Here is an 11,902-nt window from a genome sequence, read left to right as displayed (position 1 = left end):
CTCACTGCTGCAGGTAAGATACTGACCACTGGGAGCTATTCCACACATCCCCACTGAAAAAAGTTTTTGGAAAGTGAAATCAGAATTGGATTTTAAGTTTTACGTTTAGAACAAGACGATTGAAACTTTGTAGTTAGTCAGAGACATAGTGACGGTGCTGCTGCTGCTCTTCTTCCTCCTCCTCCTCCTCCTCCTCCTCCTCCTCTTCCTCGGTCCCTCCGTGTTGGGGCTCGGTGAGAGGGCAGAGTCACGTCACACAGGGCTGGTCTGAAGGCTTATTAGCCCGGGGAACCGAGCTCCAGGCCGCCTCACTCTGCAGCTCTGTGCGCCAGCGGCGGAGGGCTGTCCGGCGAGCTTCGCCCAAACTTTCTGGAAACTCAGTGAAGAGAACAGAAACGCTCTGACAAAGTGTCGCAACCCGCCTCACTCCTGATTCAATCAAACTGCAGCTACTTCCTTCCCCCTTTAATAATCAGAGCCTGCGCTTCTGACAAGTTTTGAATGAGCCTCCTCACGTTTGCGTAGAGACTTTCTTTTATTTTTCGCTGTTGCGCTTTTTAATTTGGGCTTGAGGTTGAGATAACGCTCCTCTCGTGATGGCTGTGGTTTCTCTAGCTTTTCTGCTTGTTGGATTTGTTTTGACTTCAGCTGACGAGGTAAGTGTCTGCACATGCTCTCCGTTCACTGACGGACTGCTTGGTTTTCATTAATTCATTCACTTATTTCGCTTTTCCGGGCCGTTTATTATGAAGTGAATGCAGCTGGAAAGCAGAGAAAAGTGGGGCAGCAGCAGCAGTTTAAAAAAGTTTCCCATCGCCTCTGTAAACACGCACACTGCTTCCTCTGTGCACTGCGTGTTGACACTGCACCACGCGTGGGTTCAGCCTGTCTGTCTGTCTGTCACACACACGAGCTGAAACTTACAAACATGTTTCTGTTTGAGGCTTCAGCTCCAGCAAACCGCCGGGCTCCAAGAGAACCAGGCCTGCCCGAGGCAGAGCGAACTTTGCGACCGCTCAGTAGCTTTTAGCGTCCCAAAAAGAAGTGGATGACATGTTGGAAAATGCGCAGTCAGACTTTAGAAAGGGCTACTAGGGCAGTAGCCCAGGGCGTCAACTTTTGGGGGGGGTGGGGGGGGTGTCCCAAATGTTTGTTTTCTGTTTTGTACTTAATATAAAACTTATAGAATCATGTGAGTTGCATTATTTTTTGGGATTTTTAATGAATACAAACAATATTCAAGTATTTGAAAAAGTTATAGGGCACCAAAACTGGCTCCAGCCCACATCCTTGTAAATCCGGTCCTGATTGTACTCTAACAGAAACTTTAATGTGTTTAAAGCTTGTTTGTGTTTTCTACATTGATAAAGAACTTTATTTTAAAAAAGGACAATATAAATTACACCTGCAGTTCCTGGAAACGTTACTTAAAGTTGGTTAAAGTGGATATGCAATACAACAGACCGGAAATATAATACTGTAAGTTGCTTTCTAATCACAATTAACTTATATTTAACAGATTTATGCAACAGGTATTTACCATAGCTGCTCATGAGTAACTCGGTAGTTGGCTAAAGTCGAGAAAAATGTAAAAAAACACAAAGCAGCTAAAAGTTTCAGAAGAAAATGTGAAGTTGGGATCTGAATCAATCTGTCAGTCAGTGAAGTTTATCTGTTTGGCAGATCAGCAGCACATCGGCTCAAAGTGCTTCAATCCTGAAAAAAAACACCAAAAACGCATCATAAAGTCAACAATTGTGACAACCAATAACAGAAATCACATTTTGTCAAATGTCATCATCCACACACATAAAGTACATTCCTCACATGAACAGGTTTTACAAGTCGACCAAACATTCAGTGATAATTATCTCCTCCATGTTTTATTGAACGATAAACCGGCGTGATTTTTAATGGATCTAATTTCTGCTCCATTTTTGTCCAGCATTCATTGATACTGCAGTGTTGGCAGGTTTTACTTGAATATCTACAGATGTTATATTTAAGTAAAATAAATAAAACTGATTCTTACTCGATAAACTTTATGTTCATGAACAGAAACTGGTCTGACTGTCGACTGCCTGCTGGAGCAAAGGGTAGAACATGAACCGTGTTGTCTTTAAAATCTAATTGTTTATGAACTGTAGGGCAGAAGGTTTTTATTTGGTGAGCAGAAACATCTGCGTTTACCTGCCCTGATCTCACCTGAGCTTCCTGAAAAGATGATCTTTCCTCACTTTCAGCAGGAAAGTTTCTGAACCGGCAACAGTGGGTTGTAAATATGCAGACATGACCTGGTTTGGCTGGACGACAAATTGTTCCAGAAATTATTGCGATAAACAATAATATTTCTGTTTTGAGACCATTTTCAGGTAATGTAATGGTAATGACATATAAAAGTACACGATTATATTCTCAAAGATCAATAAACTTTAAATTCTAATGATTCCAACACTGGAACTGGAAGACATCTTAAATATGCAAAATAAAAACAAATAAAATGAATTATGAAGTCTCTGCAAACTAAATGATCCTTCATAAAAGAAGGAAGTTGAGACCAAAACATCAGACTGAAGATTTTATCATCCAGTTTGTTTATTTATTTATTCTACCTGCATTTTACTGTTTAATAGTCCCAACAGAACATTAAAAACTGCCGAAGCAGCAGAATAAATTTACTTCCAGATCCCAAAGTGAATTAAATCCACTGTTTACATAAAGAGCTAAATAACATTCAGTTTATTGTGGGACTTTGAATCAATGAACCTGTTTTAAAATGAGCATTTAGTGTTTCCTTAATGCTTTTTCACCTTTGTTCTTGTGTCTCCTGCAGGCTGGGGAAGCAAACCGGGAAGGTAAGACCTGCTTCTTCACTTCCCTCCATGTTGTTATTAATTCAGCCCAAACTCCAGCTCCAGGTTTTCTCCTCCAAACTGCTGACGAGTTCAGGAGGAGAACGGATCAAAGTGGGAGGAGAGTTTTTCTGTTGAGCAGTTCTGTAACACACACACACACACACACGCTCCTGGCTCCTCCGACTCACACACACTTATCTTGCGACTGCTTAAAGGGCTTTGTTATACAGGAAAGAGAATTCCACCTCTAAATCCTGCACATCTGTTCTCCATTGTGAGGTCGAGGGACCGGCGAGCTGCAGCCGAGTCCACGTAGGATCCGTTTACGTCCAGTTATCTCCTGAACACGTCCGGGCCGCCGCGCAGCGCTGGGCTGTGTGCAGCGTTTGTGGCTGCTACTGTTGGCTCTCTGTGGTCTTTATCAGCCTTGTAAAGCAGCCGCTGCGCTCACTTCATGTGGTTTCTGCTTAACTTTTCACCTTTTTTCTGCCCCCTTCATGCTGGAACCGACTGAATCTTTGCCTCCTGTAAGAACAGAAACATGTCAGACTGGCTTATTGAATCAGACAGTAATACGCTGAACTCTTTACTGTAGTTTTATGGGAAATACATAAAATATTGCAAAACATTTGCTTTAATATGAGGCTTGAAGCATGAGTACTGTTTCTACCGCTGGTTTTTATTAGCATTTTAATAGCTTTAACAGCAAAGAAAGCATTAAAAATATGAAAAACCTCTAAATGTTATTGAAAATCTAATGTACAATTTGAGTATGTTTATCTAGTGGGACAAAATGTGCAGGAATAATTCTGTTTAATAAAATCTAAGGTGGCAGCCCTGCAGATTATGCCTTTATTTGCCACCCTGGGTGCATTCACACCGGCAGCCATGTTAATCTCCTTTTAAACGATCTGCCGATGGAACAAATACAATTTCACAAATATTAAGGAATTATTGACTTGAAACAAGCTTCCATTTCTTGCTGCAAAGTTACCTGTAAGTTAGTAAACTTGAAATAAGACAAAACTGAGATGTTTGCAGTGGAAAAGAGACCAAAATACTTGCTAAGATTTTGTGTTTTTTGCAGTGCAGTCATGTTTTTACAACATCTTGGTGAAGTATTCACACACCCTGAACGTCCAAACAGTTTATCACGTTTAAAACCAGAAATGCATTTTATGGGACTTTGTGTCGGGCTGCACAGTGGTGCAGTTGGTAGAGCTGTTGCCTTGCAGCAAGAAGGTTCTGGGTTCGATTCCCGGCCCCGGTCTTTCTGCATGGAGTCTCCATGTTCTCCCTGTGCATGGTGGGTTTTCTCCAGGTACTCCGGTTTCCTCCCACAGTCCAAAAACATGACTGTCAGGTTAATTGGTCTCTCCAAATTGCCCCTAGGTGTGAGTGTGTGTGTGCATGGTTGTGTGTCTCTGTGTTGCCCTGTGACAGACTGGTGACCTGTGACCCCGCCTCTCGCCCAGTATGCTAGCTGGAGAGGCAGCAGCACCTCCTGACCCCACTGAGGGACAAGGGTGAAAGAAAATGGATGGATGGATGGATTAGCTACAATATGACAGTTCAAGTCTAAAATAAGTTTTCATAAGAGAAATTAATTAAGTCTATTTAACTCAATTACTGGAAAGTAATTCTGACTCAAAGAAGTTTGTTTACAAGTCAATATTGTCTTTATTTCATATGATTTTAAAGAAAATGTAAACCTGATGATAAATTATGTGGTTTAAAATGTTGTTGCACTTAAATGTTGTTCTAAAAACATTAAAAAAATAAAGCTCACCAGAATTACTTCTAATGTAGAAATATATATACATTTTTTATCACAACCAGTGAGGTTGGACTGCACAACTGCAATGAAATATTAAAAATACGACAATAAAGGAAAATACTGTTCTTGCTGAAGGTTAGGATGATATATTGTATAAATATTTAACACATAAGTATTAAACTCCTAAATGGCTCATAATACATTCAGATTTCATGGTTTCTTGCATTAATTTAGCTTTTCTGAGCATAAATTTCTAACCAGATGTTTGCTTATTGTAAGAATTTATCTCTTCACATTAAAATACATTGAAAAGGTTTTTAAATCACTTTTCCATGAATGTGAAGGCAAAGTGCTGTGAAGTGGTGACCTTTCAGAATAAAGGTTTTACTCTGAGCTCTGCTTGATCTGCATGTAAAATGTTCAGCTGCAGCCATGCAGGAAATGTTTGAACACTTTCTCACATTTTCTACACATCCAGAAGTTTGTTTTCGTTGAGGAAAAATAAATTAAAAATGCTTTTCCTGAGCCAGATACTTTGAGCTGCAGATTATTTGGTTCAGAAATATATTAACTTTTATAAATATTTAGTGGATTTGTGAAACATCGTACTCTTCTACACAGCTGTCGAAGACTTTGTAAATTTTTCTCCAGCCTGGTTTTTGAGAAATGTCTTTTATTGAGAACGTCTGAGCTGTCAGTATCTTACTGCACTAAGATGGTGTCAGAGGAATCTGTTTCTGGAAAAATAAGTCAGAAAAATGACAAAAATGTACATAAAAACATAAACATTAAAAAAAAATCGAGGTTAATGTCTAAAAATTTCTAGAAAAAATTGGAAATTTCTGAGTTTGAATATTTTTTCTAACTCAAAACTTTTCAATTTTTCACTTTTCAGAGTTAAAAATGTCAAATATATTTCAATGTTTTCAGAAAAATTCTGAGATTAATATAAAAATTTCAGGACTTTTTGCAATTAAAAAAAAAAAATGTTAAACTCCGAAATTTCCAAGTTTCTTCTAAAACATTTCTGAGAATTTCTCAAAATGTCAAGATTTTTTTTTCTAGCAAATTTTCAGCTTTTGGAGCTTGGAAATTATTTTTTATCAGAAAATTAATCAGATTCTAAAAATAGTTTTGGCGAAAAGTTATTCCTTTTCTTTCTGCTGACCCTGAGATGGTGTCATAAAAATGTTAGTAAAAATGTGTATGATCTCTAGTAAATGACAACGATGTGTCTTTGAGGAACCATTATTTACTGAACTATTAAAATCTGTCCCTTTTTCCAGGTACTACATACAAAATCCGCCTGATAAACTCACAAGCAAAATCTCAATAAATGTCATTGGAAAATGAAATTCATATATTCTAAACTTAGTTTAGATGTTGAAACTTTAACATCTGCATCACACACAGAATAGACTTTCAGCTGTCTGTTCTACCATACTTTTTCCTTCCACTTAACTTTCCACTGCTATTCCTAGCCGCCGTCTGGAGACACTATGGAGTGTGTTGACCGTCTTCCTTATGGTCATATCAAAACATTTCTGTACTATAATCTCAGTATTTTAAATTGGTTTAAAGTAATATTATAATTTTCTCAGAAATTAAATATTTGTAGTTCAGTAGCTGTTAAGTGGTAATCACGCAAATTGCCAGAATTAAAATCAGTACATATATTACCTTGGCTCTAGATAACGAGTTTAACTCTTTGAATTGGATCGCTGAACTAATTAACTTCTAATTTATTTAGATGTGCTTCAGTCTGTTTTTCACATTATGCTGTTATGAACTTTAATATTTAACATACTAAACAAGCCTTTGGGTTTGTCGCACCGTCTGACCTACAACTGAAACTCGGTTAATCAAGTGCAACAGATTTGCATCAAACATTTTAAAAACTCTTTTCTGTTCACTGTATGTTTAGTCTAGTGGTTCTTGACCTTTTTTGAGGAACCGAACCCACCAGTTTCATATGCACCTTCACTGAACCCTTCTGTAGTGATAAATAAAATATGATTTTTCCCCCCCAAATTCAAGACTTTGGGGTGACCCAACTAGAGTCTCGTTGTTTCACCCCACGATCACCACGTCTTCTTAAAAGGTAGAGTCTCTGAAAACAGTTCTTCAAAATATAGTCAGTGTTTTCAGCAAAGTTGATCTGACTGTCCAGGACCCAAGGTATTTAAAATTTACCACAGTTTCAACAGGTTGGCCATCGAGAGAAACTGGAACCACTTTAAGGTCTTTAGGTCATTTAATTAGCTCTACATTCTTACGAGAATGAAAAATTAATAATAAATAATAAAGACTTTGCGGTATTCTGATTTAGTAAGGTAATTATATTAGTTGTGTTACCACCCCCACGCCACTAGAGGCAGTAGCAACCCCGAAAAGATGCGACTAAGGAGCAGATTTAGAAGTTCACCGAAAGCTACAGAATTTGGTAAAAACTGAGTTTTGCTGAAGTAAATAAAGACACAAGTTCAAATCCATGCTGAGAGTGGAGCTCCTTCAATCAGGGCTCCTCCGCAGCTCTGATTGGCTAAGCAATGTAACGTGATCCTCTGATTGGCTAAGCAATGTAACGTGATCCTCTGATTGGCTAAGCAATGTAACGNGTTCTTGATTTAATTTTTTAATTCTGACATTTTTCCTTCCAAACTGTGACTTTAATCTCTGAAGGGTAAAGGGAGATTTCTGAGGAAAAGAGTCTTGTTTCTTTTTTTTCTTTCAGTGGTCGTAACCCTGTTCTGTACATATTAAATTGTCAGAGATTCTCAGATTTATCCTCGATGCCAGGGGGGTCCAAAGTGGGTCCTGGAGGCCCGGCATCCTGCTTGTTTTGGTTCTCTCCCTGGTTTAACACACCTGGATCACCTGGCTCGTTAGAGGCCTAAGAGGAACATTGATAAGCTGAACAGGTTGTTACTACCAGCAGGGAGAGAACTAAAACGCGCAGGACGCCGGGCCTCCAGGACCCACTTTGGACACCCCTGCTCTGTGCTGATGGTATAAAAACCTCCTATATTCAGTGGTTTTACTGAGTGATTTGCAGAGAAGCCATAACCATCAGCATGTCTGAGTTTCATGGAGTCGACCCACTTCTGGCTCGGCGGGCAGGTGCAGCCCGGGCCGATCGGTTCCTCTGCATTTCCTGGTTCTGCCTGAGCAGCAGCAGCAGCAGCATGCTTGACGTCATCCACTGGTTTCCTACTGGGCTGAGGTGGAGTGGGACTGGGCTGGCTGCTCCACACCATCAATCCTGCTGGTCTGAAACCCAGATGCTGCTTGACTCGTGTGTTCAGGGCCGTTTTCTTCCACATGGTGGAAAAAATAAGCACACGGCCTGCCTAGCATCACAGCTAAGGGGTTAGCACATCCGGCGTCCGGCTGCTCTGAGCTTCAGTTCAGTCAGGTTTTCTGAAAATGCTCCAGTTAAACGAGACTTTTATGTGGATTATAGTTCTTTAATTAAGTGAATTAATTCAGGGAGAAGGTTCTGGGTTTGAATCCCAGACTCACTGGGTCTTTCTGCATGTTTGCTTCCTGTGTGTTTGGACTCTGAACAGACAAATATTCTTATATTCTCCCTAAAACTTTCTGCTTTTGTTTCTCTATTTTAAAGCATTTGAAGGCCTAACAAAAGTTGCTGGATGATAAATTGTCCCAGAAGTTATTGCGATAAACAATAATATTGTGTAACTTTCAAGCAGTGCCACAATAATGCAAGATAAATAAACTCTTATGAACATTTAACTCTGGAACTGGAAGACATTTTAAATATCTTAAACGTCAAATGAAATGAATTATGAAGTCTGTGGAAACAAAATCACATTTACAGCTGAGACAAAATCATCAGACTGAAAACTTTATCATCCAGGTTTTGGGGAGAAAACGGAGAAATGATAAATGATGTAAACTGATTGATTTACAGATTATTGAGATCGTCCTACTTTATGTTTTCCATCTCCAACAACCTTTTTTTCTCTCTTTGCTTCAGTATTAAACGCATCAGCAGCTGATATGAAAATATAATTTAATATTAGCTACAATAGGCTGCACAGTGGTGCAGTTGGTAGAGCTGTTGCCTTGCAGCAAGAAGGTTCTGGGTTCGATTCCCGGCCCCGGTCTTTCTGCATGGAGTCTCCATGTTCTCCCTGTGCATGGTGGGTTTTCTCCAGGTACTCCGGTTTCCTCCCACAGTCCAAAAACATGACTGTCAGGTTAATTGGTCTCTCTAAATTGCCCCTAGGTGTGAGTGTGTGTGTGCATGGTTGTGTGTCTCTGTGTTGCCCTGCGATAGACTGGCGACCTGTCCAGGTGACCCCGCCTCTCGCCCAGTACGCTAGCTGGAGAGGAACCAGCACCTCCTGACCCCACTGAGGGACAAGGGTGAAAGAAAATGGATGGATGGATGGATTAGCTACAATATGACAGTTCAAGTCTAAAATAAGTTTTCATAAGAGAAATTAATTAAGTCTATTTAACTCAATTACTGGAAAGTAATTCTGACTCAAAGAAGTTTGTTTACAAGTCAATATTGTCTTTATTTCATATGATTTTAAAGAAAATGTAAACCTGATGATAAATTATGTGGTTTAAAATGTTGTTGCACTTAAATGTTGTTCTAAAAACATTAAAAAAATAAAGCTCACCAGAATTACTTCTAATGTAGAAATATATATACATTTTTTATCACAACCAGTGAGGTTGGACTGCACAACTGCAATGAAATATTAAAAATACGACAATAAAGGAAAATACTGTTCTTGCTGAAGGTTAGGATGATATATTGTATAAATATTTAACACATAAGTATTAAACTCCTAAATGGCTCATAATACATTCAGATTTCATGGTTTCTTGCATTAATTTAGCTTTTCTGAGCATAAATTTCTAACCAGATGTTTGCTTATTGTAAGAATTTATCTCTTCACATTAAAATACATTGAAAAGGTTTTTAAATCACTTTTCCATGAATGTGAAGGCAAAGTGCTGTGAAGTGGTGACCTTTCAGAATAAAGGTTTTACTCTGAGCTCTGCTTGATCTGCATGTAAAATGTTCAGCTGCAGCCATGCAGGAAATGTTTGAACACTTTCTCACATTTTCTACACATCCAGAAGTTTGTTTTCGTTGAGGAAAAATAAATTAAAAATGCTTTTCCTGAGCCAGATACTTTGAGCTGCAGATTATTTGGTTCAGAAATATATTAACTTTTATAAATATTTAGTGGATTTGTGAAACATCGTACTCTTCTACACAGCTGTCGAAGACTTTGTAAATTTTTCTCCAGCCTGGTTTTTGAGAAATGTCTTTTATTGAGAACGTCTGAGCTGTCAGTATCTTACTGCACTAAGATGGTGTCAGAGGAATCTGTTTCTGGAAAAATAAGTCAGAAAAATGACAAAAATGTACATAAAAACATAAACATTAAAAAAAAATCGAGGTTAATGTCTAAAAATTTCTAGAAAAAATTGGAAATTTCTGAGTTTGAATATTTTTTCTAACTCAAAACTTTTCAATTTTTCACTTTTCAGAGTTAAAAATGTCAAATATATTTCAATGTTTTCAGAAAAATTCTGAGATTAATATAAAAATTTCAGGACTTTTTGCAATTAAAAAAAAAAAATGTTAAACTCCGAAATTTCCAAGTTTCTTCTAAAACATTTCTGAGAATTTCTCAAAATGTCAAGATTTTTTTTTCTAGCAAATTTTCAGCTTTTGGAGCTTGGAAATTATTTTTTATCAGAAAATTAATCAGATTCTAAAAATAGTTTTGGCGAAAAGTTATTCCTTTTCTTTCTGCTGACCCTGAGATGGTGTCATAAAAATGTTAGTAAAAATGTGTATGATCTCTAGTAAATGACAACGATGTGTCTTTGAGGAACCATTATTTACTGAACTATTAAAATCTGTCCCTTTTTCCAGGTACTACATACAAAATCCGCCTGATAAACTCACAAGCAAAATCTCAATAAATGTCATTGGAAAATGAAATTCATATATTCTAAACTTAGTTTAGATGTTGAAACTTTAACATCTGCATCACACACAGAATAGACTTTCAGCTGTCTGTTCTACCATACTTTTTCCTTCCACTTAACTTTCCACTGCTATTCCTAGCCGCCGTCTGGAGACACTATGGAGTGTGTTGACCGTCTTCCTTATGGTCATATCAAAACATTTCTGTACTATAATCTCAGTATTTTAAATTGGTTTAAAGTAATATTATAATTTTCTCAGAAATTAAATATTTGTAGTTCAGTAGCTGTTAAGTGGTAATCACGCAAATTGCCAGAATTAAAATCAGTACATATATTACCTTGGCTCTAGATAACGAGTTTAACTCTTTGAATTGGATCGCTGAACTAATTAACTTCTAATTTATTTAGATGTGCTTCAGTCTGTTTTTCACATTATGCTGTTATGAACTTTAATATTTAACATACTAAACAAGCCTTTGGGTTTGTCGCACCGTCTGACCTACAACTGAAACTCGGTTAATCAAGTGCAACAGATTTGCATCAAACATTTTAAAAACTCTTTTCTGTTCACTGTATGTTTAGTCTAGTGGTTCTTGACCTTTTTTGAGGAACCGAACCCACCAGTTTCATATGCACCTTCACTGAACCCTTCTGTAGTGATAAATAAAATATGATTTTTCCCCCCCAAATTCAAGACTTTGGGGTGACCCAACTAGAGTCTCGTTGTTTCACCCCACGATCACCACGTCTTCTTAAAAGGTAGAGTCTCTGAAAACAGTTCTTCAAAATATAGTCAGTGTTTTCAGCAAAGTTGATCTGACTGTCCAGGACCCAAGGTATTTAAAATTTACCACAGTTTCAACAGGTTGGCCATCGAGAGAAACTGGAACCACTTTAAGGTCTTTAGGTCATTTAATTAGCTCTACATTCTTACGAGAATGAAAAATTAATAATAAATAATAAAGACTTTGCGGTATTCTGATTTAGTAAGGTAATTATATTAGTTGTGTTACCACCCCCACGCCACTAGAGGCAGTAGCAACCCCGAAAAGATGCGACTAAGGAGCAGATTTAGAAGTTCACCGAAAGCTACAGAATTTGGTAAAAACTGAGTTTTGCTGAAGTAAATAAAGACACAAGTTCAAATCCATGCTGAGAGTGGAGCTCCTTCAATCAGGGCTCCTCCGCAGCTCTGATTGGCTAAGCAATGTAACGTGATCCTCTGATTGGCTAAGCAATGTAACGTGATCCTCTGATTGGCTAAGCAATGTAACGTGATCCTCTG

The 11,902-nt window shown here is 38.0% G+C and overlaps 1 protein-coding gene across 1 annotated transcript in view; it reads left to right on the top strand.

Moving 5' to 3' along the window:
• Nucleotides 1-231: 231 nt before the first annotated feature.
• Nucleotides 232-11,902, top strand: part of adamts3 (ADAM metallopeptidase with thrombospondin type 1 motif, 3) — a 206,079-nt gene continuing 194,408 nt past the window's right edge. The window contains exons 1-2 of the mRNA XM_017306899.1: nt 232-656; nt 2,834-2,855. Of these exons, the coding sequence (XP_017162388.1) occupies nt 597-656; nt 2,834-2,855 (82 nt within the window). The 5' untranslated portion in view covers nt 232-596. The remainder of the gene's footprint in view (nt 657-2,833; nt 2,856-11,902) is intronic.

This window comes from Poecilia reticulata, linkage group LG9 (assembly GCF_000633615.1).
Source record: "Poecilia reticulata strain Guanapo linkage group LG9, Guppy_female_1.0+MT, whole genome shotgun sequence".
In the NCBI taxonomy this organism is placed as follows: Eukaryota; Metazoa; Chordata; class Actinopteri; order Cyprinodontiformes; family Poeciliidae; genus Poecilia; species Poecilia reticulata.
Note: the sequence above shows the minus strand (reverse complement) of the source record. Positions and strands in the feature narration are given on the sequence as shown.